At 37.6% G+C, this 27397-nt stretch overlaps 1 protein-coding gene across 1 annotated transcript in view; it reads right to left on the minus strand.

Moving 5' to 3' along the window:
* The window catches only part of lamc1 (laminin, gamma 1), a 56738-nt gene that overhangs the window by 15634 nt on the left and 13707 nt on the right, over positions 1 to 27397 (minus strand). The window contains exons 2-3 of the mRNA XM_059563453.1: positions 3311 to 3615; positions 524 to 654 (exon numbers count right to left, since the gene is read on the minus strand). Coding sequence (XP_059419436.1) covers positions 524 to 654; positions 3311 to 3615 — 436 coding nt within the window. The remainder of the gene's footprint in view (positions 1 to 523; positions 655 to 3310; positions 3616 to 27397) is intronic.

Raw genomic sequence — 27397 nt, forward strand, 5'->3', positions numbered from 1 at the left:
CTCTGATCATCCCTCATACGGCCGTCATCTCTAAAGCTCACTGTCAGAGTTTATAGATTCCACAGACAGGAAGCAAAGAGGTAATTCTTAAATTGTTGTACCTTAAGATAAATTGCATAGGAATTCATTGTTTTGGTCCTTTTTTGCATATAGAATTGAACAAGCTGGTTTAAAACAAGAAATTCTTGTGCTACTATCTATTAACTAGAGGCTTGCTCTCACAGAGAGTGAGTTTTCCTATGCAGAAAGATTTTGAAATGAAGCAGTGCATCCCAACCAACCTATTTCGCTCAAAGCGTGAAAGCTCACACTGCAACGATCTAATCTTTTAAAGCGGTGGTTCTTGTTTTTTTTGTTTGCACACTGAAAAAAAAATCATATTTCGCGTCACATGTCCAGCATTCCAGATGGAGCTGCTGATATCCATGGTCTGAATACAAGGAAAACATGTGAATGCTTCATTAAACTATAAACTGACATATTTATGCTGGCTGGAGAGCGAAGCAACAGGGTGAAAACGTACCTTCCTCCTACAGCGAAGTCAGAGATGGCGTAGTAGTAGGATTTGAGAACTTTGGGATCGTTGAAAACTTCATCTCCGAAAGTGTTTAATCTGTTCAGGGTCACTCTGATGTCCGTGGCAGTCACCCAATCCTGATAGAGAGAAACAGAATTACAAATAAGGCATTTAAAAAAATGAGACAATAAAAGCAAGAATGTAGCTAGAGAAAGACTAGTCGTAGATGAGCATGTTTTAATTTTTTGCAGTAGTTATTAGAGAGGTTTTAGCAGGGAAGAATTCTTCCCATCTGTTCTGTGTTCAGACGTCAAAAGAAAATACATCCTCAGGCCTCTAATCTAAACAAAACCTGCTGTTTGAGGCACTGTAATGTCTGCAGAAAGGTTTCATGGGAAAAAAGAAAAACACCAGTGTGACGTTTAGCATGTAAATGTCATTTAGAATGATGCCGCACAGTGCTTGCAGTTGAACTTTGCCTGTTTGTGGCCACATTCAGGGAGTGCCAATGGAAGCAATCTCAGGAACCAACTAAAACATGACTCAGACCAAGACTTTAGTCCTTTTTCTAAAAGCTTTGCACGCATTTCCTCTAGTTTCACTATAAATGTTGTTATTTTACAAGCAGGGCTGACAGAATAACACGACGGTTAAAGTGGAGCCGGCCAACCCTGTAACAACAGTGAACATTTTCAGTCCACCAAACATCTGCTGGAACTGAGGAGGAAACGTCCTCAAGTCATTCTGACACCTTATCCACAGCTGACAGCCGTGATTCAGAGCATGTTCCTGTTTGGGAAGACAGCCAACGATTTCACACTTCTCTTCCCCTAGAGAAACATGCTACATAAACACAGATTTATCACAAAGAAATATGAGGATTATCACTAATGATCAAAGCTATACTATGTTTAGGAATGGGCAGTATACTTAAAGTAACTTAAAGTAAAATGTTCCATATTTATAGTGTTTCTATTATACTATTAAAATAAATATATATTTTTTTATAATAATCCATTTTTAAAATATTTAAAAAATACATTACAGCACTACACACTTAAAACACAAGCTCTGTCATCAGATTATTTTCTTGAACTTCATATTTGGAGGAGATACATAAATAAATCTGCCAAAACTGTTTGTACTACTTCATAAGGTCATTTTTTGAGCTTGACGGTTGTAGTCACCATCCGCTTTCAGTGTCTGGAAAAGAGCAAACAGGACTCCGATTGTGTTTCACGGAAAACTTACATCATGTGTTTTGACCAAAATGATGATGACAGGATTTTCACATTTGAGTTCACTTTCACTTTAACCCCTTTCAACCCCCAAGAAATGAGATACAACCAGATCTAACCATTAGCACTATGAATATAAACCTCTATCTATATTAAATTCTCTTTTGTAAATTAGAAACCATGGGGGCCGACTTGAATTTTCAACATATAAAAGCACATGGTGAAAAAAAGTGATTCAAGAAAACAAATCAGACCCCAGTGTTCCAGCTCTTGGGTTTATGCTGCACGTTGTTCATCACTTGCACATGCACTCTTTTCCAGCTGTGTCTGTGCACAGCCGAGCACAATCAGAATGTGGTGGGAAATCTGGGGGTGTCACCTAGTAACATGTTGCAATTGTTGGCTATGCTGAGCGAGCGGGAGACGATGTAGCACCTGGACAGCGCAGCACTGGTCACACAAACAAACCCCAGCCTGCCTGCTTCCATGCATCAATTCAGCCATACATTATCTGCTGTCCACCCACTCCTGCTCATATCTCACACTTAACCTCTTTTCGCCTCCCTGTAACCACGGCAGCATCTTGTTTAGGTTTGGCATGCAGAGAGCTTTCTCTGCCTGACAACAAATTCCACAGTCAGCACACGGAAGGACTGACTCAGCTCACATTGGGATGAGCGTCTGTCTCTTATTCAGCTATTTAGTCTGGAAAATGTTTTTTTTTTTTTGCTGTGATTGTGGTTTCGGGAAATATATCAAGTTTTGGTGAAATGAAACAAAGTAACAGTAGGATTTTTGCATAACAGTAACCCTGTGGTGTGTAACGGTCAGAAACATGTTGTAAAACCAGTTTAACAAATAAAATTCATGCTTTTAAGAAGCAAAAAAATAATGGCGCTCAACAATAAAAAAATAAATAAATAAAAAATAAAATAAAAGTATAGCACCAATAAAAAGTTTGGGCTCAGCAAGATTTTGACTTTAAATTAAATTCAAATTAAAAAACTTTTTAAGGATGCACTGAATTGATCAATTGATCATGTGGAACTGAAGAGTAAATAGCTGTCCAAGAATAAATACAATTTTAAAATATACTGAAACAGTAACATATGATAAAGTAATAATAACATTTCACAATATTACTGTTTTTTTCTCTTTTTTTTTCAGACAAATGCAGCCTTGGTGTATTGTATTACAGCCTTGTATTACTATTAACTACTATTACTATAGTGCAACTTTTTCCAAAATACAGTAAATGAAAATGTGAAGTTTTATTGTTATATTTTCCAAATACTAATATCTCTCACATGCAAACACTTCTAAATGACGAGCTGTTTGTTTGAGGCAGTGGAATGTTACTCAATCTGGAAAGAAAAACCTTGGAAAAGTAACTTGGCAGCAGTCACACATTACAAGAACCACACATCTGGAAACAGTGTTTTCGATTCCTTATGTCTGAGACTGTGACTGATGTGAACGCTTTTGACTTCATGAGTTTGAGCAGTCAAGGGAGGGTGAATGAAAGATAAAAAAAAGAGACAGAAGACTGGTTTACCTGCAGTACAGGGCTGTTGTCGAAATTATAAGCGCTGGGTCGGCCCTCAAGTGTGGAGAAAGCCACGTTTCCTCCACTGAGCGGTGAGATGTCACTGAACTCATCCGTGCACAGAGCCTGCTGCTCGTCCTCACCAGTGCGGATGAAGCCGCGGTTGATCTTGCTGTAGGTCTTCTCGCAGGAGCCGCTGTAGTACTGATAGGGAATCCAGGGCCCGTCTTCACTAGTGCGCTTGTAGATGGCAAAGCTCTCAGGACGACTGGTGTGAAACTTCAGACGCACATAGGTGATGTCGAAAGCCTTGCCTAGAAAAAGAGAGAAGGCAACATAAGGCACTGACTACTGCAGTTTAATCTTCATTCCTTCAAAACACATTGAAAAGATTTAACACCATTTAACACCAAGATTTAAGCACTAAAATGGTGATGGACAGATCATTGCTAATAAGTTAATGGGAAATGCAACCGATTTTAAATAGTTGGGGTGCAGAGTTGGCACGCATTGCATGGGGAAGTTACAGATAAACATATGATCAGGTACCGTGAGGATATGCAGCATATATTTAGGTAAACACAGAAGATTTTAGTGAGATGTGCTCTATAACGTACAGAGAATGCAAAGCAGATATCACACAGATAGACTGGTAGTAGCGTCTGAAAACTAAAGGTAGAACAGAGTTCAGATAAAGTGGAAGATGATTGGATAGCATACGCTCTCTTTTCTAAACAATCTGTGCTTCGGTACGGCCCACTAGCAGATAGAGCTGGATTCAAGGACTGGATAAGACACTAAGTCAGCACTGCAGGTGCCAAACATACACACATCTCTGAAAGATTGCACATAAAAAGGGATCAAGGTTAAGCAGACAAGCCTGATATTATATGCAGCTGGCATAATGCCATGCAAGCATAACCTTGTTCCACTGAAAATGCCTAAGAGTTCCTTCCTGTCTGATAAGATCTGCAAATCCGTGCCCTCAAATTTCCATTGTTCTGCTCATTTTTTCCCTCTAGCTGCTGAAATAATCAGGGCTGTAACCACCTTAGAAATATGATGGGGACTTCCCAATTTTCAAACGATTGTGACATTGTGATTGTGATGTGATTTTGGGTGCATTATTTATTCAAAGTATAATGAAATGTATAATTGACAATGACTTGAATGCACCACTTCTTTGAAGAGTAGGTTTTTAATTGCTGATATATTATATATATATATATATATATATTTTTTTTTTTGTTTTTTTTTGTTGATAAATTCAGGTTGTAAAATGTCAGATGGTGTTTATGAATTAATTTAAATATTTCAACAACAACAAAAAAATCTGTTAAAAACATTAATATATTTTTTTTAAATAATAATGTATTCAAAATGTAAAGATTTGTTTTTTTATTTGATGGTTACACCACATAAACTACTTTTCAGAACCTGGCACTTGTTTTAAACTAGTTTATGCTTTTAAATCTCTCCGTTTAATCTCTTTTTTTAAACTCTCTTTTTATCTCTCTGCCACAATTGTAATCATTTCATCATCAATCACCCTGAAATCCTTCTTTTCACTATTTAAAGCACAACATGCAATAAAACATTGTCTTGTAAAAAAACGAGCATAATCTCACACCTTTTTTTTACAAGAAGCTTCATTTTTTTGTGCTAGTCTGGATTTCAGAAGCTTTGCGAGGTCCTCCAGCAATTATATGGAGCTTGTAAAAACATATTTTTGCATGTCTGAGCAAGCTACGTGTGTTTGGGAAAAACTGCAACCGGGGGGCAAAATGGAAATGGTATGGAAAGACATCATTCATTTAGTGTGAAGAAAATGACACTATCTTTTAGAAGGGCCAAGTTTGGTTTGAGCAAAGAATTTGCTCTCCAAACAAATCCGCAAAAACTAGGGACAATGTGTGTTAAATAAATACACAGAGATTGCATCAAAAAGTGCAGCTAAAGCAGCGACTGATTTAAAGCAATGACAAAGAGATTCATACCTTGCAGCAGTCTCTGAGGGTATTATGGCTGTTAACATGAAAATGAACTTGCTGACTTTTAGGAGCCTCTTGCACACATCATGCTGTCAAGGTCAAAGTTCAACAGAAGTGAGAGAGATTTTTACAATAGGGTGTGAGCTTTCTGCTTTTCTGTCAGTGAATAAGTTGACAATGCCTCACGTAGAGCTTAACAAAAGTTGACAATGACTCAAAAGTGAATCAAAGACTTCAAAGCTTCATTCACCAAAAAATAGCTAGTTGTCATGATCCTAAAAAGTATTAAAGGGGACATTGGATACCCATTTTCCACAAGTATGAATCTTTATGGTCTTCATGAAATATCCGCAACATACTTTGGATAAAATTCTTCAATGGTCGTGTAAAATGACACCCTTTTTTACCTTGTTAGAAACTGCTCTGTTCACAGTGACCATTTTCAGTGCATCTCTCTTTAAATGCTAATGAGCTACTGCTCACCCCAATTTTGAGTGAAATTGCACTTGCTTTACAGATACAATAAAAAGAGAGCTTAAAAATTCTCTCACCATTTACTCATCCACATTGTTCCAAACCTGTATGACCTTTTCTTCTGTGGAACATAAAAGATGATATTTAGGAAAATATATTTTTGCCCATACAACAATAATTGTTTTGGACCCCATTGAACTAAAGTCAAATGGATTTGGAACAGCATGAGGGTGAGTAAATGAAAGATTTCTAATGCTTTGTTGAACCATCATTTTAAGGCTGACGGGCTTTTACAGAATCACTGCACTGGCTCTTGCAAAAGAGGGAAAACGATGATGGTCACACTCATGAAATAAGACAATATCCCCATGCATGAACACTGGTAAGTTCCCGGATACAAATTCAGACAGCGAGTCAAATGTATTTTCCAGCAAGAGTTTTATCCAATACATGTCCATATTTCTCATGGGCCTTTCAAATTCTACTCCTCTCTCGGTGGACAGCTGCTAACTCTTACTCATAACCCTTATCCAGATGTTTTCAAGCCATGATTTTACCTTAATTTGTCTCTTGATCATATCGTAATTGACTGCAGGTCAGGTGCAATGAAACAAAGACTGGGAACGATTGCAAGAACATTGGGCCAAAATAGGACCATTTCCCATTCAATTCCTTAACCCAACGCATCCACATATGGCACTGCTATGCCGTGGATCCAACAACAGCAGGATGACTTTTAAAACCTAACACCCAAACAATGCAATGCCTTGGCTTAAAACATTCACATGAGTTATACGTACATGTGCTTTGCTGACGACACGGCAAACAGTGCCATCATTGATGCCTCACCTCTGAAGTCTCCCCAGCATCCTTGCAAAACAAGATGAACCAAATCTTTTGGCAAAGCCGTGAAGAAATGAGCCAGAAGCTGGCTGAGAGCAAAACAAAAAAGCTCCTTCACATAGCCAATGCGCTTCAGGAGGACAGACAAAGAGCACTTGAGCACTGACTCATAGTGCTCACTGGAGCAGTGCTGGAGCTCAAAAGCATGACTGAAGCCAGGGCACACATGAAGAGGAAAGGGTCAGGCCCTGCGGGGGACTCTGCGCTGGACGTTCTTTGAACTTACACTCTCATCTTTGTCACCAAGCCACTGGAGACTGAGAGGCTGTGATTTCAGTCTACATACTGGAATTAATGTGGAGGACTGTTTCAAACATCTCCAAACATTGAGGAAGATGGATAATAGTAGTAAAATAAATTACATTTACAGTTACATCACTGCAGCAAAGGTGATACAATGCGCTTTTATCAGAGCAAAGAAAAAAAAAAACATCCTAATAAGACATATGCATATTTTATGTATATTTAATATTTTCATATGCCAGGTTAAAAAAAAAACTGATGTTCTTGTGATCCCAAAATTATTGCACATCATTTCGTTGATTAATAATTTCCTTTGGGTCAACAGAGCAGACATTACTCAGACCTAAACCATAATCGACTGCAGCTGTGAGGGAAGTAACCACAGGTGACCCCTGAAGCTGAGAAAAATTGAAATGACCAGAAGGAGTATCCTTGCATGTGCTGCTGACAGGGACACTAGGTTGCTTGGCCTGTTTAAGGAGTTTGAAATGTCTTCCTGAATGCATAACTTACATTTCACAGGTATATTCTCCATTTGTAAATGTTAGAAAGCCATGAAAATATTTAAATTTTTGTGTCAAAATAGCATAAATTCTCTTCTAAACTTCACTTCAGTAAATGAGCGCTACTTCACAGACACATTTCTTTCTCGCTCAACAGTAAATTCAATTAAATGATATAATTCATTCAAATTAAAGTAAACTTACTGCACTACTTACAACAAGTTGCAACTGATGATAATAACAGTCATTTTATTGTTGAAGTCAAATATTACAGCGCAAATATTATTAACATCTTTAATATGTGAATGCTGGAAAGGTCCATGGAATAAGCAGGATAATTCACTGCACGTCGGGTGGTTCTTCGCCTCCACGTCATGCATTCAAATTTAACGCACAGCTAGTCGTTGATTATTCCTTACTTATTGTGTGATTGCTGGTTTTATTTGATAATCCTCATGGGAAAAAGTCACTTTCGCTGCATGAACTAAGGTTGTTGTGAAGTCGCCAGATGTGTTGAGGTCTACTCCAGGAGTTAAAAAGGCTTTTCACAAACGCAACTTAATTAGGCTTATATGGAGGCAAATTGAAGGGCTCTTTTATCTTCACATTAATGGGAAATTCCTCAGTGCCTAATCACATATTCATTACTGGTGCCACTGAATGCAGATATGAAATCGACTTTAATCCATAAATACAGTGGGGTCTGTGAACTTTTTTTATTGTAATACATTTAATTCCATTTTATAATATATATTTACATTTTTATCTATAATAGTTTTTATTTAATTTGTATAGTAACTTTTTTTTAAGCTTACATTCTTCCAAAAGTTTCAGATGTTTTTTTTTGCATCCCACAGTATATTCTTAATTTAAGTGCGTGTAAAAAAAAAGCTGCCACATTATTTCACTCACTGAAGTTGTGAGAAGTCCATGAAGAGCGTTGAATGAATGAATGCATGACAGAGGTACATGGGCGTACCAAGACCTTCAAATTCAGGACCACCATGAGCAGAAGAACAAGAGAAATTCCACCACTTCTTCCAGAACAATCAGGGTATTGATGATAAAAGATGTGGGGCTCCCCGAACAGATAGAGGATGGAAGAAGCAAAAACATACATTTCCATTCCGCTGTCTCAGGCATATCATTATCCACCATCAACATCTCTGCAAATATCAAGCGTAGCTTTCAAGTTATCAGACAGGGACATTCTATTCCACTTCCTGTCTTTCACAATCTGTCCTGTACAGACTCAGTCATATCTTCACCAAATAGAATGAAGTGTCCCAACCAGCTGCAGCCTCATGTAGCCCCAACCCTCTGGGAGATCTTGTTGGTCCAAAATCTTGCTCCAGAACTATAAAAAAGAAAATAACTTCTGTTTTTGCATTTAGTACGGAAAACTTGTGACACTGGGATGAGTTAGAACACTTTTCATAGGGACAACACTAGGGCTGGGACAATGCGTCGAGGTCATCGATGACGTCGACGCAAAAAATACGTAGACGCAAAATATGCGCATCGATTTGTCGACCTGTTTTTATTTCTCTAAAAAACGTTTGCAAAACGTTTACCTTTTGTATGCTGAATATACGCGATGTCAACATTCTGTCCAACGTTATATAACCAATCCAGGGGTTTTTCTGCATTGATCTTTTTATTTGGCGGCTGTCAAAGCCTTATTTGATCGGTGAGTGACAGTGAAAGGGCACGTACGAGAGAGAGCCCCGGCTGCGCGCGCACTCACAGTCTTCAAACAACACGAGCGCTTCTTGCTCTCTCTCTCCCTTGTGTATATTAATCAAAATCATTAAACACGATAGAAAAAGGGCGAAACACCAAAGTGTTACGCGCGCTCGCGCACTCACAGTCTTCAAACTACACGAGCGCTGTCTTGCTCGCTCTCTCTCTCTCCCTCCCTCCCTCCCTCGTGCATATTAACCAACATCATTAGACACGATAGAAAAAGGGCGGAACGCCAAAGTTTCACGTGGAGCATTCGGAGATTTTTTTTTTCTCCATGACAGGCTGCTGGCTCCCACTGTTAATTTTTTTTTTTTTTGGAAAAGCACTCTCTGTATTAGCTTAAAGCCCTCAAGTTTACATTTACATACTGTATTCTTTCAATTGCTCTAAACAAGTATTTTGGGTGACCTTTTTTATTGAATGCTAGACATCAAGTTGTTGTTATTTTCATCTGAAAGAACTTCTTTTTTTCAGTAAGCTAGGCCCTATGTGTTCAGTAAGCTTGTTTCAGTAAGCTATGTGTTTTCAAGGTTTCAAGGTTTTATTGAATGCTATATTCTCTCTGTCTCATACCTTCAACCTGAACTGAGACTGTGTGACAAGGACAGGAGTCGTCGAAGAGGGAAGGGGGTAGGTAATTGGTTGAACTGACTGGAATGTGCTTCCGCATTTAGTGACGCCAAGTGTGGGGGGGTCAAACAGACCGAAAGAGAGATTAAAAGAGAGAGAGGGAACATCTGTTAATGATCAAGGGGACATGATAGAAAGAGATAAAACACAGAAGGTAACATCCAAGACCACGGGGGGAAGAGACATATTTGATGAAACTTGTCACTAAATCAAACAATGCAAGGCACACACGAGAGATTATCTTGGTTGAGCAAAAACTGCTGCCATAAAAAAGTACATAATGAGGTGCAGGGATGAATAGAAAAATACATTAAGCCACATTATATCATAAAGCATTTCTCATGATGTTTTTGTGATAAGAGGCCATTGTGCTATTAAGATCATTAGTCTGGGTTCAAAAGAATTTACTGGCATTATAAAAGAGGGAAAAGGGAAGATATAAATGTATGGCATTAAATTTAAGGCACGTCCTCTGAAGGAGGTGAGGAAATTCATGAAAGAGCACTGTGCGGTTCATTGTGGCTTAACTGGTCATTATGAAAGATGAGAGAAGGGCTCAGGCAACAAGCTGAGGCTTGTGTGCAAACCCTAAAAACACAGGCCTTGCTAACCCACCATTTCATTCTACTCGGTAAGCTTTTTTCAGGAAATTTCTACTTTTATTCAGCAAGGACACATTTAATTGATCAGAAATGGCATTAAAGACTTTTAAACTGTTACAAAAAAATCTATTCAAAGAATCCTGAAAAAGAAAAATACATTATGATTTCTATGAAAAAAAAATATTCAGCAGCAAAACAGCATATTAGAATGATTTCTGAAGGACTGTATGACACTGAAGACTGGAGTAACGCCGCTGCTAAAAATTCAGCTTTGACAAGACAGGAATAAATTACTTTTTAAAATGTATTAAAACTACTTGCAAAAATAATTTTACAATATTACCGTTTTTACCCTATTGTTGATCAAATAAATGCAACCCTGGCGAGTATAAGATTCTTCTTTTAAAAACAAAACAAAAAAATATCTTGCCAAACAAATCTTATCTTATCATTTAAACAATTTCCAAACTTTAAAGGTTTAAAATTACATGTTAATTCTCATAGTGTTCTCAGCGGCTACAACACTGCAACTCCCTCTCCTTGGCATAAATAAACGTTGCTCTACATTCTGTCCATCTAAACATCCTGTTGAAGTCCAAGCTGAATCAAATTCTTTGTTTTAGACCTACGTTTTGAATTTTAAACCAGCCTCACAGACAAATGTGCATTGTGCTTGTGGCGCTATATATCATAACATTTCAGGATGAGCCCAACACTGAAATATATGCAAAGAAAGGCAGCAGCTGTCTAAAGAGACCACCATAAATCCACTTTAAACCAAGCGTGAGGAGAGACAGTGACAGGAGAGGGAGGAAAGACAGAGCCTTGAGAGGGGAATACATTGGCCCTAAGAGAAAGACTAAATTCAGACTAAAGACTAAACACCGAAGGAACTAGGTGCGATTTTAGTACCAGACTGCCTTTTTCGAGAACCAAATTAGCTCCTACTGCGGAGCAGTGTATAACCAGCACAACAGATACTAACCGTGACGTAAGCACACATTACTTGGACAGACGCATTCGAAAACGCCCTCACCTGCCATGATTTAAAACGCTGTGTAACTTACCGTAAACATTGTGTCAACTTAATTTGCAAGTATGACCAACAGCGATAAATAAACGGATGTGCAGGCACTTGTAGCAAATGTAGCACTGCCAGTTGTCGTTGGAGATTCTTAATCCTCCTTTCCGTTCTTTCAATCACTTTCCGTATACATCGACATTCCATGTCCATTATTGTGAAACCCGTGAGACATACCAAAAACACAGCTCCGATCACAGCATCCTCCATCCTCCTGTTGTTAACGTTGTTCTTTTTTGTTAACGTTGTTGAATGCCGCGCACAAATGACATCGCTGTTGACCGGCTTACGTCACGGCCTAGTACACATGGTCTATGCGATTGCGACCCTTTAAATGGTACTGGGAAATAGTTTGCACAAAATCGTACCAGTACTTTAGTACTGTACGTACATTTAGTTCAGGAACTAAAGCGGTGCGAAAGGCCCTAATGGCTGATTAGTAGTTCCTCCTTAAACATGGTGACCAGCCTCTGGTTAGAGCAAGTGTAAAGAAAACACAAAAACTAAAACAATACCTTTGTTACGCCTGTTTCACATATAATCCATCTGCAGTGCGTATGCAGTCCGTGTGCGTTACGTATGTGGTGCTGAAGCAGCACGGACTCATTGTGCTTTCACACAGGACGCGTTTGCAGTCCGCTACTGATCCGCGGCTGTTTAAGCCACAAAATACAACATTTGTCCGTTATCAAATCATGTATTAAAAAAACATCAAAAAACTTTTTCAGCATTGCGATACTCTTTCATCACAGTTCAGTAACAATCTTTCATAGACATATATATAATTCAAATATAAACAACGTATTACTCGTATACCACTGACAGAAACAGTCGACTTTCGTGCCTTGGCAAGGCGGAGGGCAAAAGATTGTCGAACGAATTTAATTTGTGTGCCGAAGGTAAATCCAAGTTTTATGGGGAAATCACTAAAGTGTCTTTTGAAATGGAGAGGCCACTGATTAGTCTCAACTGCCAAGAAACCCGGCTCTGAAAATCACATCACATTAACATGGTCAGACTTGTTGGTATGCAACTGGCACATGGCCCCAATTAAATCCTCTGAAAACAAACACCAAATAACACTAATGTGTAGGTCTCATTGTGTGGTGAGAGTTCTGCCCATTCATAAGTTTCAAAGGTGAGACCCACATCTTTGCAATCAGGGATTCCATTCAGGATTGACATTCCTGGGTATAAAAAAAAAAAAAAAGAAAAAAAAAAAAAAAAAAGAGGTGGAGTACTTTGCCAAAGGCTGCGCTATGAATTCACACCTTTCAGCTTACCTTGAAGCTCTATTAAGAGATGTTTGAGGTGATAAAGACCTACGACAATTGAGCTACAGCTCTGTTAAAACAAAAGAAAGATGCATTCATTCGACAAAGCAGCAAATGGAGTCTCGGGCCCCAGGCTGACTGGCTCGCAGGGGACGACAGTAATTCATGAAGCTGTTCACAAGACGGAGTAAAACTGAATAAGTGTCTACGTTACCTAAACAACTCTGAAAGTTTTACTGTTGTGAGTTTACTGCTGTGTGAATGTTTATAATTATGGCTAAACTGATTAGAAGCCATACTGAAATGTCATGTTGGTGGACATTTTAGTGAGAGATTTATGGTACGAAAAACCATTTGCTCTGTTTTTGGCCTTGCCCACGAGAACAGAAATTGGATTTGAGCTACACCCTGTATGTTCAGGCCTGCCTCTTTAGGTGGGGCTGAAGGAAGGCGTTGGTCAGGTCAAAAGAGTCCTCTGTCATTTAGGAGACCCATTCCTCAATAGATGACCATTGCACAACATTCATCTAAAATAACATTTCCAGGAATCATATTCAATTTTCACCCAGATTGCTGCAAACAAAACAAAATAAAGTCATATCCAGCTTTTAAAAAACAATGACTATTTCTACTACTATCTGTTCCAGGAGAAAGATGGTTCTTTAGGGTGAGGTAATAAACAATGTTCAACATATTTACTTTTACTGCTTTCAAACCTTATTTCATGGCAACGAAGGTAAACAATTGTATAGAAATTCTGATTTCAGAACTGGCAAATTATCTGACCTCTAGTGGGATCTCTTCTCAAATCTTTTTAAATTATCATATTGATTTGATAACTTATACTTGTTGTACTGGTTGGTCTAACATTTATTGTTCAATCTTCTAATTTTAGTGAACATTAAATAACATCCAAGACTTAAGAAAAATCTTTGCACATTATTCATGTAAAAACATGGCTTCCCAGCAACAGTCAAACTAATTTTAACCAACAACCCAAGTAACACAGACACCTCCCTTTCTGTTACCCATGACAGTATAAATAAGTATAAACAGTATAAATACAAATAAGATATCAATTAAATAGTGTGACACATATTGGCTTTATGTTAGCTTTATGTTGCTCTATGGGATAAGTAGGGCTAGGCAATAAAACAATAACTAATAACAATAACAAATAAAAACAAAACACTAACAAGAGTGGTATGGATTTTTCTATAGCCGATGCCGATGTTTAGAGGTCAGGGTCAGCCGATGGCCGATATGTGCTGCCGATTTTTAGGGCCGATATCTTGAAGTTTTCCCCTTCATTTGCATGCAAAAATGTCACACTAATAATAAGTGGATGCACAACATTTCTAAACTTATCACCATTTATTGAGCACTGACTTGAACCATCTCTCTAATCTTAATTTTGTGCACTGCATGGTATTAAAATAAAAAATGTATCCAAAGTTAACCAAATAAAATCAATAAAATGACCAAGTATTAAATATATAAAACAGGTAATATATATATATATATTTACATAAAAGTTTTAGAGCATTTATCAAGTAGAATTTTTCAAGTTTGTTGGAAAATAAATATAAACTTAAATATACATTTAAATAAATACAATTTTAAAAATAAAAATCTGAAAAATATAAAAAAAATAAATATATAAAAAATAAATAACAGTAGTGCTGCAAACACACTAGCAACCAGCAAACTTTGTGTTTGGTATAAATGACACAGAACATCTAAAGTGCATTCTAATTTCAAACTTACATCGCAGTCTGTTCATTATTAAAATAAAGTATAGTCAACCAAACATTTAAAAGGTTACACTGGTCAGTTTAAATAGACCGTAGTATACCAGTCCACTCTGCTGTTATGCCAAGGTTTTTGCTCATGTGAAGAGGATCTTTATAGTCTAGTTTACATTAAATAAATAAAAAATATTATAGTTTAACATTCAGATACATTGCGAATATGGAAACAATTGGATATGTGCAGAATGAGACGTGAGCAATAACCTCCAAATACATCTAGTCAAACCTGCGCTCGCTCGTCCTCGTATGGATCGGATCATTTTTCGGATCAGCAAAAAAAAAAAAAAAGGCCAAGACAAATAAACATACGTTTTGTCTTTTTTTATTAACATTAAATTATTAAATTAAATAATTAATTTATTCCTCCTCCGTTCCTCCGCTCGCCATTACCACTGAGTGTGGACTAAACATGCGCAACTTTTTTTTTTTCATAAATCAATCCGGGGGTCACGTGTGTGCCGAACCGAAGATATTGATCAATGATGATCCGTTGCACCACTACTATAGTGTGTCATTTGAAAACATTGCAGATGAGTTTTAAAATACAACAACGAGCACCACGAAACCATTTAAAGAGGCGCATTCAGCGGTCTTCCTTGACGAGAAACAGTCAACAAAGTAAAATGATCTCCAACGTATGGCGCGCTCTCTTCATTTTATCAAATGATCATAATCACATCTATTCATTTTACAGTCCTGCTACTAGCATTTTATTCAGACTAAAACCCCTTTAATTCGGATGAGAAAGCTTTTTTTCCAAGTGGCTTTTGCACATAATAATAATACCGCTGCAGACGCATTTTGCAGCATTAAAGTAATTAATTGATCATTAATTTAAACGACGATCGATCATGGAAATTATCGAATATTGACATCCCTAAATACAAATGAGTTGGATGGAAAACTGGTTATTGTCTGCATCAAACCATGCTTCCGAACAAATGTGATTCACCGTTCTGGGCAGCTCCAGGACAGCTGTCTCTCCGAGCGCGGTGCTGTCTGTGAGCGGGGTGGAGTAACGTCAGAGACAGTTTACTTTGGTAACGTCACGCTGCAGTGTTTGTTAGAGCTGTCAACTTCTCCACCCCATTTACAGAGTGAAATTCTCTGACTACCTTTATCTCCCAGGACTGCTGTTGAATCTTCCAAAAGTTTTGGCTTGGGGTGCTTCACATGCTGCTGCAGCAGCACTTTCCACCGCACCAATAACACGGGGCTGCCCGCCGACGTGCCTGACTTTAAATCGGCGCTACTAAACACGGATATCGGCCGATGCCGATATATAAAAAAATGACAAATATCGGCCCGATATATCGGCCGGCCGATGTATCGGTCGACCTCTAGAATGAAATAGCACTACTCATTTGAACCGACCACATGGACCATTCATGCTCTCTGCTCGAAGTTTAAATCGCTGATAAATCTCGATCACGCAAGCACTCAACAGCGGTGTGCGATCCAGTTTGAAGACAAACCAAGAACACAAATGACTCTGTGAGTTAAACTAGTTTAAAGCCAAATGCAACAGCGCTGACATACAGGAGAAACACTGTGTGCAAAGAGACAGTGAGAAGGCTTTTTAATCATTTACCAACATTTACCAAGGATTTAATTCAATTCAAGTTTAATTGTTTAGTGCTTTATGATACATATCACTGCAAAGCAACTTTACAGAAAATTAAGTTTCTACCATATTTAGTAGTACAATATTTACTGTAGAAACACTAACTGCACCATGGAATTGTGTCAGAAATGTGCGATGTTCATATCAAATTTTATTATATTATTAATGAAAACTATTAAATGTAGGGCTGCACGATTATGGCAAAAATCATAATTGTCGATTATTCCCTTGAAATTGTAATTGCGATTATTAATTACAATTATCACAATTTACATCGAATTATGTTTTTACAGAATGATGTTTAATGCAACTGAATGCCATATTTTTACATGAAAATAAACAAGATGAAAACACATTGACTGAAAAACTTTAGTACTTTTCTATAGTATTAAGCCTCAAATGTCAACTATACATTGTATTGTTTTTTTTTCTTTAAATTATATTTAAAAATATATATATATATATATGAATGTTATTATAATGTTATAAAAGAACTAAAATTTAAATAATGGGAAAAACCCTTAAGATAACACAATCTTAAGCACACAAATAACATAAGTGACTTTGAACGATTAATTGCCGCTTTGAACGATTATGTAATTGTGGCATCCATGATTGTAATCGCAATTAGAAATTTAATTAATTGTGCAGACCTAATTAAATGTAATTACAGTGATTTTTGTCAGTAAGCTATAGCATTTGTGCATTTATACTGAATGTTCTTAGACTACTGTTTTCATACAAAAACCTAGAAACCAAATAGTTATAATATTTAATATTGATATATATTTGCTTGCTCTTTCGTGAGAAGTCAACAGCGTTAAGGTGTTGATCTCTGGGAGTGTAGAGTTCAGAGGGGAGTGCGGGGACCCCTAGGGTGGTGATGAACAACAGAGAGGAGGATGGGAAGTAATGATTGAGCTCAAATGCCTAAGGCCCCCTGACTCATTAAAGAGCAGACAGACCATGGAACCATTGGTGTGAGAATCACTAATGGCTGGCGTTGACACAAAAAGTTGTGTTGGTGTAGCTAAACCCAAACATCTCTTAGGAGGGCATCTTCGGGAGAATAAAAGGTTAAATTGAGAGCCAGACTATAAAATCAATCAATCTCGTCACAACTCAAGACTTTACTTAACATCAAGGGATTTCAAATCAAACAAATAATTTGAATACAGTCAAGAGATTTCCACACCAATCAGGAGTAGGCATGGGCCGGTATGAGATTTTGAGGGTATGATAACCTCAAAGCAAAAATATCACGGTATCACGGTATTTTTGTTACAGCTCTGAAATGTGTTATTTTTAAATGACTGGGTAAAAAAAAAAAACATATTTTTTATTTTTTTTTAGCTGGACACAATATATTTAGTTTTTGAGCAACATACAGAACATTAGAAACAGTAGAATACGTTTATGTTTTTCTTTGTTTTGTTTCCTAAAATGAAAAATTAAAGACTGACATTTAATTTTAGTTATTATATAATTCATATACATATCATCTATATAATTTTATATAATTTAGTTTTATAATAACAAATCACACACGTAATTGAATAATAACCCAATTTGAAGCAAAAACAGAATGTTCTGACAAGCTTTGTAAAATGATATCACGTAAACTTTTCAGAATACAGTCAGCTTCCCTCAGAAATACATTCATATAAACCCCCCAAATCAATACTCAGGATTTTCTTCTAATAGTTTGTGCACCATGAACAGTGAGTGGTCTGCCTGCTACAGTATTTTTGTCTGTGCGTCCGTCTTCAGTGTCTCTGGCCTGTGTTAACGGGCGTTAATAGACTTCATGTTATCACATAAATGACATTGTGCAAGTCCAAAACAGAGTTGCAACAAGGCAAAAACGGCCGGTTGCAGATCGTGTAAAGGCCAAAGTATTTTCCAGCCATCCGTGCACTGTCGGCATTACGTTATTTTTCGTCATTAAGAGGGCTCGCGCACAGCCGTGCACTCCATGGTATGGTGTGTAAGCTCATCCATCCACACTCATCTGCGGTTGAGTATACTTTTGAAAGCTGTGCAGACGCGGCTCTGCGGGAGATGGAAAGGACCGCTTCTGTTGTGTTTGTGTCACAAGTTCAGTGACGCAGGTAGTGAAGATTCAGAGTTTACATTTCATGTGTTGGTAATGGTAAGGTTCACTTGGAACCTCAACCAAGGTGGTACTAGAAACAGTACCAGGTACTGTACCCAGTGCAAAAACCCCCATAAGTGAAGAGTACCAAGCCGTATCATGCCGTACCATGCAGTGTAAAACCGCCATTACACTTTGGGAAACCAGGGCAAAAACAGGGTCAATAGGCCCAGTCTTGTCTGCACACCCTAGAGGTCAAAAGGGACAAACAACCAACATTTGCAATACTGCTATAGACCACAAATCCTGTATCCGTGTTTTTTTTTTTTTGGTTTTTGTACACCGAAGTCAACCAGTATGGGTCTTCCATTGTCTGAAAGAAATATCTAAAGACCTGAAGGGTGACATCATGAAGACACAAGCAAATATACAGGTGTGTCTAAGCAGTAGTCAACATAAAAAGGTGGTTCCCAGCTAAGGAACAACTCTGATTTAATAGGGCATTTAAATGTATCTTTAATAGTATATTATGATGGTAATTAAACATTAAATCAGTGTCAACGGAATAATAGAATAAGTGTAAGATATTAACAATGATTTTGAAAGAGAAATTTAATATAACAAATTACTTTTGCACCAACACCGAAGCAGGTTTAAATAAAATTTAACTGACATTTAAATCAATAATTTTCCAACACTCTACAGAAAGTTATAAATGTATTAAGTTTCTTTGTTTCATTTTATCATCAACTATAGTGTTATTTTCATCAACGAAAACTATATGCAATTATAGAGTAAAATAGACCAAGATAAATGATTACTGACAAATCTAAAGAACATATTCATCACACAACAATAACAACAGTATAAATGATCCCTCTTCACCGCATCTATTTATATTACATAATCAGACTGGCAAAATGAATCTTTAGAAAATGTTCGACTTCACTGACAAGGATCAGTTTAATTAAATTTAGCCATGAATCACTGCATAGCATTAAGTAAAATCAAGTCTTAAAGATGTGGTTTACTTTGAATATTATTCTATGAAGACAAATGCTGTCATCACTGGTTCAAGGGGAAGCTTTAAGGTAAAGCTTCAAGACATTGATGCATTTCAAACCACACCGCAGTGCAGACGCTCAGTGACACTAGGCCACACATCACAGCCTCCTACGAACCACATCACACAGCATTCATAGACAAATTTTTGTGGTTGACTAGTCATAACAACAGGCTTTTATTGTGCTGTAACTCCACACATGGTGGTAACTTGTTGAGTTCTAGACAGCCAGAGAAGCTAAGCACTAACTAGTCAGGTCTTGTTCAGTCTAGCATTAAAAATAGTAAAAGTGTGTATGACAGTCAGTTTGTGAACTTATGAAATGCCATTAAAAGGTCACCTGCAAATATGGTGATCAGTCATACAGAATTGCAATCATTTAAAACACTTCATCTCAAACATATAGGAATATTCTGGGTTTGATGCAAGTTAAGCTTAACTAGCATGAGTTTGTGACATAATGCTATACTACAAGATTAATAGGCTTTGCTAGGTTACAGTGAGACACTTACAATCAATGGTATAACCATTTTAATGTTGATTTTATTTGTCAAAACAAATCACTTACTAAGATTTTCTGTGTAAAGTTAAAGTAGTTGTAAAGCAAAACCTTGCAGCTCAAGTAATAGACAAGTTTTAAAAAAAGTTTTTTTTATAAAATTATGAAGTTCAATCCTGCATTTAAATCCTTCAAAAATGAAAAAAAGTGACTCACTAAACCCTGGATTTTTGCTCAAAAATAATTAACAAAGAATAAAATTAAACCTTATTATAATAAAAAGGTACAAACAAGATAAAATAGTTTTGTGGTAATCAACATTATGCCACCAATGCACTTGATTCAGCTTAACTTGTTTGGAATATTCCTAAAAGGATATGAGGGCAAAATGAGGACACGCCTCTTCTCATTCTTTCAGGTCTGCACATGTATACAGAAGAGTTAATGATAAACTCCGCAACACTCATAACTTTACATTGACAAAATCTATTCCACAGGGTGCCTTGGCTCAACACTCACTTCACTGTTCATTAACTTCAGGCCTTTAAGGCATGCGACGGCATTGTTCCAAACCAACAAAAATCTCGACCATTTCTAGAGGAGTTGAACTTGGGAAACAGGAGGAGGATGTTTGAACTTATTTGAGATCATGCAAGGAAAAAGCAGGCACTGTTTAACAGATGCATGTTTAAACATGGATGCAGGACATGCAACAGCTGCATAAACAGTTACTGAAGTGCTGCCAATCTCCTCATTCAGCCCTCCTCCTCCCCTGTGCCGGGGTACATGATATTTTAAGGGCTTTCTCAAAAAGAGATTGAGATTACAGTCTAAGTGAAGGGTCAAAAAAATAACAATCCCTGATTTTATTTACTACATCCTTTATTTAAACTTCCGACTTCTCAGGGTTAAAACCTCTTCGGGGTCAATCAGCCATCTCTGAAATATTCAAATATTTAGACAACTAGTCACTATTTTGCCCATTGAGCATAGAGATGGGCTTTGAGGGCATCTGTTTTTGATATATCAGTCCAGTTAGTATGCTAAATGTTCTTATTTTGTGGGTTCTCGCACTTTGTGACCAATAAATTCCCATGATTTTCTCAGACCATCATAGTTGTTAATGATGACTAGATAAGGAATGATCTAGTGATAAATATATTTACCATACCAAATTTTGGACTTTTCTATGACATTTTAATATAAGAATGACGAACTGTTAAAGTCATTTATAGAAATTGTGCTCATAAACAACAATTTCAATTGAAACAATATTTAAAAACTGTGCATATCTATAAATAAATCATAATAAATTAAAAAATAGGCTTTTTTGTGTGTAATTAATGTCAAAACAGCAAGAAAGTTAACATATCCTGCGGCAAAGGACAAACATCCTGTTTGCGTAACCACAGCTAACATAGTTACCTGCTTACATTAAAGCTTGAGGTCATACACGTCAAATGTGTGTCTGCTGAGTGGAACTTGTCGAGAGCAGCTGCAGTAAAGGTCTTCACGGGTGACACTACCAAGAAGATTTCACTTTAGTTTTTCAGTCTCCTGTGTGTAAAACACTTGGTGTGTCGGACACATTCTCCATAATTATCCATTTATGGCTTCTCCTCCTTTTTTTCCCTCTCCTTTCCCATCTACTAATATAAGAGGATGGTTCCTTACACAAAACAAGGTAAGATTACACTGCAAGCGTCTGAAAGCCTGCGCAATGCATCTCTTTCCATCTTGTCACATTCACAGACGCATAAACACACAGCCTGTATCTATAATTAGGAGAAAGGTCTTCCTGAGGCATTTAATAATTTCCTGTGCAAAAAAATAAAAAATTCAGACAGAGAGGAAGAGCCCCCCACAAAAACAGTCCAGAGAACTTCCTTCAGCGGTGCCTCCGAGGACAGGAGCCTCTCTCGGGCCAAACCACTCACTCGATCCCATTCCCAACAGCCCCGGGTTCAGCTATGGCTGGATTTGTGGTTTTATCAGGTGATGGGCTATGGATGATGAGATTATAAACCGATGACTTATTTCCCAATTTTGGCAATGTGCAAGAAACTGTACTATTGCTTACTCAAGGAAAAGTAGTTTGTTCACCCATAAATGATGATGCGGCCATCATTTCCTCATGCCTCATTAGGTTTCAAATGTTTTTGTCCATACCATGAAAGTCATACATAGGTTTGTCATGAATATGTAGAAGAATAAATGAAGACAGGATTTTCATTTTTAAGCAAACTATCCCTTTATGCATTAAGATTATCAACATTGAGAGGCTCAATTATATTAAAGCTGGCAAGTGGGATATTTAAAACACCAGGACCATAACACCATCACTCTGTTCTCTTCCAATAAGATTCAACAATCAGCTGGCAACTTCATGTCTGTCACCCTCAGCTTTTCCCTTAATAAAACACAGCGCAAAGAGCCAGCGCGATAACAGCCATTACAGGAGCAAAAAAGATACAGCGCAGATCCAAAGGGGATAATTGCTCTTTTCAAAGGGTCCTTTCTGAGATTGATAAGAGGAAGGAGACATCTGTCTATCTCTTTACTTTAATAGACAAAATCACCTCAAGTCATTCATTCGTTGCTCTCATCACAGCTGTAGCTGCTGGCTGTAGGGTTTTGATTTTCAAAGATTTTCATCACAGATTTTCTTGAGGGGATAATCGCAGTGTTTAGTCTGAACCAGCATGTGTTCGACAAGAGTTAAGAAAGATTTCAGGTTTTAGCCAATCATATGAAAGTTGGCAGTACTTTACACAATCCTGTTTCGTTCTATGCCATTCTACAATAAGACTATAAAAGATGCTGGCTGAACAAAAGTTTACTGAAGAATTTACCACCATGTGAAAACTTTTTTTTTTTTACTTTACAAAGCTGTAGCTAATTTATTGTAAAGGCAATAATCAACGAGTTTGCCACACTAAAATATTCATACATATATTTAGACTACATCATTTCCTGTGACAGATGGGTTAGGCTCATCCATGCACAAATTCAGAGAAAACAGCATGTGAATATTTACATTAAAAAAATTTAAATATGTTTAAAAATAAAAACTTTCAGATTCAATGTTGGCATCACTATATAAGTATATAATAAATATATTTATCATAAAAAAATTATAAAATAAATACATACAACTCAATATATATAATATATAACCCTAATTATAAATTATATATACATAATATAAACATGCACACAATGCAAGTTATGCATTTACAAATGAGGCCAGTTTAACTAAAGGCGAGAAGTCCTTGTTAAAGTCACCATACTGAGTGCTGCGTTTATTTTTCTCTGTATGGTCACTCTCTTCTTCCTCCTCATACTGTCTTGTGAAGGCTCAGGAGAGTATGCTAGGCATGCTAATGAGCACAAACTTGAAAATGCTGTTTTGTGCCAGGCAGAAAATCAAGCACATGCTACAATAGCAAACTCTGAGGACAAAAAAAAGAATGGAAGTCAGTCAAGTTAGTTCAGTCTGCCGGGCCTAAATTTGGCGCTGAAAACGAACAATGTAGACGGCTACAAGACAGCTGCTACAGCTACAACAAGACTTCAGGAAATCACAGGGAAAGTATCCAGGTCTCAGGATAAAAAAAATGGATAAAAGGCAAGGAGATGATTATAACATGACTGATCATACGTTCTGTCTCAAAGCATGATTGTGCCACAACATGAACACCAGTTTTTACAATCAGCTTCAGCAGACACGTTCTTTTCTACTTTGCAATGTCTTGAATTGTAACTGACATCCCTCTGCGTCCGTCTTCTTTAAAGGAGTCATACCCTCGTATTACCTTGGATACCTACTGCTGTATTATAGTCTTTCAGGCCCTTCTAAAAAAGAAAAAAGGAAAAAAAAATAAACACAGAGCTCCTCAGACCCTTATCTCTGTAGGCATTATTGTCTCGCGAGATCTGATGCGATATTTTGGCTGTCGTGGACGGTCATTATAATAATGCAAATGAGGGGCACGTTGATTGGTTGCAGGAAGGAGGAGGGTTGACACCGCAGGTAACGCTTTAGCATATCATTACAAACTGACATCATGGCGCAAGTTGTGAATGAACGCGACCGGCTTCCCGGCCAGTGTATAAGTATGAGGCGCCGTTTAGGGCTTAAATCAAACTTCATTCACGCACAAATATGAAACACGCTTGCATATATACTAAGTACTAGTCACACATACATGTATATGAACTATCTACGCACATAAAGTTACTCATATGAGACGTGAGCACAGCACACACACACAAATATAAGACGTGAGCACACACACACACAAACTAGACGGGGCCTCATGTAAGCGTTAGGCAATAAATAAACAATAACCGAATTCATGATGATCTCAGTCATTTGTTTTTTGCAAAGTACGTTAGCAGCCATTCCCCATACCTCGAAGCTAATACTCCTGCCAGTGTTGTGCCTGAACGCGTTCATTGAACGATAGTTCATGAACTCGTTCATATTTTGGGCGAACATGAACTGAACGTACCGCATTACTGCCTTTAGGAAAGTTACTGTGAAGTCGTTCATTCTGGTGTCTGTGAACGCAACGCTCTCTCAGTTTAACTACGTTCAGTAGGATGCCAGATTTCTATAAAGCCTTCCAGGCGAAAACCCACCTAAAACCCACCGTAAACCGGCCTTAATATGTAGCGGAAAAAACACCCAATCTGGCAACGCCAGACTCTCTTGTTCAAACTTGTTCATCAAAATGAACAAATCTTTTTTCGAGTCATTTCGTTCATTTAAGGGGCTTTAAATGTTACTATTAAATGGCAAATTCCCCGAACACATCAACCTACGCAATCTTGATCATATTCTGGATTAAGAAATCATTATAATGCAGTCAAAAGTCCGTTTTTGCAGTCCGTTTACAGGGAACATAAATAATTACTTCACCTCAAGTCTTTCGTTTATTTGTCTAGTGACAGACAATAGCTGCATTAGCAGTTATGCTGTTTGTTACACACAGTAGAGCAATAAAAACACAGTCTTACCGTTTCAATTGCAGCCAATTTTGTTGGAATGGCGCTTTTCCCGAGCTTCGATGCCAACTTCGCCTGATATTGCCCCAAATTTGTGAAGGATTTCGGCGTACAATGTTTAGCACAAACACGTAACGATAAGCCAGTGGAAGGGTTGAAGGAACCGCGTCATTAAAAATGAATTTAATCCACTGGTCTCTGATAGCTAGGTCCGTTCTTGGTAGAGAAAACACATTTACATGTTGATTCTGGCAGTCAACCACAGAGCAACTCACGTGTGCACTACTCCAGCATCTTTCGCGACTGAATATGAGGGGGAGAGGGGAAGGGGCGAGCTTCCTGCGGCGGTGTCCATATATGGTATATCCTGCCCCGTCTTGACGTCAAGACGGGGAAGAAATCAAAATCTCGTATTTGAGTGCGCGTGCACGTGGGCTATTTTACAAACCCTGAGGTAAACAAACGCTTCACTTTTAAATATCAGCTTCCCGGCCAGTGTATAATCGTTAGGCAATCATAACATACATTGATTCTCGTGGAAAAGTGAAAATTGTGGGTCATGACTCCTTTAAGAGACCTCCTGTATCGCCAGGAGCAGAAAGATACAGTTGAACCAAGATATAATTTGGTCAACAATGATAAAACCTTACAGTATTCTCACAAAATCATGTATTCCATAAGTATGTAATCATGTCACTGCAATTTAGACAAGTCAAATGGATTCATAGACCCAGAAAACATGGGGTTAGACACCAAGATTACTTGACTAAATCAAATAATGAAGGAGTTAGGATATTTTAAGGGCTCCCTGCCCATCTTGGACATCATCTTGAAAATTACACCTTTCTAGTGGTCAAACTTTGGTAAACTTTTAGTATCTTATTAAGGACACCTAATACTACAAAAAACAGCTGAGAAACATTTTGTTAGAATTTTTTTAGGGGTTAGGTGTTTTATTTTCATATATGCAGCCGCCTATAAGGTCAAGGCGGCATGCTGTACAAAGCCCTTAAATCCGTCTTGAACCGATCCATGTAATTATGAGAAAGAAGGGTTAGAGAGAGCGGAACTTCATTTCCACATGACGAGTGATCGCTGAGATCAACAGTATCAAAATGACCTATGGGAGCATATGGAAAACCTGGCTTTGGATTAATTTCTCTTTTTTCAATTACAAACAAGCAAGGTCTTTTCTGCAAAAGCAATTAAATTCATACCGCACATTGCCAATTCTGCTCTGTGATCTCACGGGTGAAAAAAAGAGGGTGTTTTGGAATTAAAAGAGGTCAGAAGTCAATGACGGGCCAGTGAAACAGGGAGTATGGGCATAGAGGTACAAGTCAAAAGTGTCCTGAGGGCGCCATATCCTGTAGTATGGCGTGTTTAAGCATGTAGACCATCTATCAGATCAAAAAGCAACAACTAAATGAAATCTCACGGGTCACATTACGGTCAGAGACATTGCTGAGTGGACACATCCCTAACTGTAGGTAATACATAACTGGAAGTAGTAAACCTAGTTCATTTCACAACAGAAAAGACCAATAAATGCACAAGAGGTACAGCACCAGCAAATGTTCAGGAACACCTGTAAAAACATCACGTTACAAAAGAAAGTAAATTTAATCAAACCTTCTGTAAGGGTCCAAAATAAACTTTCTTGCCAATAATCCAGCCATAAATATTTCTCAATGTTATGAAACTGCATTTTGCATATTTTTTAATCTATAAAATAATAATCAAAAAGAAAGACATTTGAGTTTAAACAAGTTTTATTTAAATTTATTATAGATTTATATATTTTAGACAAAGAGCACTAGGGTTGGAAATCGTATTCAGAACCGGTTCTGTTTTTTGAAAAGAACCAGAACCGTGAGCTATTCCTAAGTTTCGGTTCCGAAAACGGTTCTGGTGCAACATGTGACCAAGCACTGGGAGCAGCTTTGCTCTGGCATTTCCGGTAAAGGATGTCACAAACAAAATCCCAGAAATGCCATGCTGCCTCTTTAATTACTGAGAACATTGTTTCCAGTGACTTGCACTCCACATACACGTCTTTACCTGCCAAACACGACTGTATGCGCACTCGTGCCTCTGATAACCATTTTGTCTGACTGCATGTACCGACAGCGCACCGCACCTGCTGCCAATTACATTATATTTGTCCCATATTGTCATTAATATACATACTGACTTCAATTTGGACCACTAAATAAATAAACTGCTATTGTTATGCAAGTATAAGGGTTAGATTATTTAGTGTACAGGTGGAAAAATGTGGAAGACGCTCACCACACCATCTCCTGACTGCCTTATTATTAGGGATGCACCGATCATGGTTTTTCATGGCCGATTCCGATACCAATTTCCGATTTTTTTTTCTTTAAGCAACAAACAAGAAAGAAGGAAAGTATGCATAAACAAGATGTTTATTTGGTATTTAATAGGCCAAAATGGCTTTTGGTTATTGAAAACAATAACCGTATCCATCTGAAATTAACGACAGTAACTGCACATTAAGTAGCCTACATTCAATACAAACAGATG

This window comes from Carassius carassius, chromosome 12, assembly GCF_963082965.1.
Source record: "Carassius carassius chromosome 12, fCarCar2.1, whole genome shotgun sequence".
Taxonomy (NCBI): domain Eukaryota; kingdom Metazoa; phylum Chordata; class Actinopteri; order Cypriniformes; family Cyprinidae; genus Carassius; species Carassius carassius.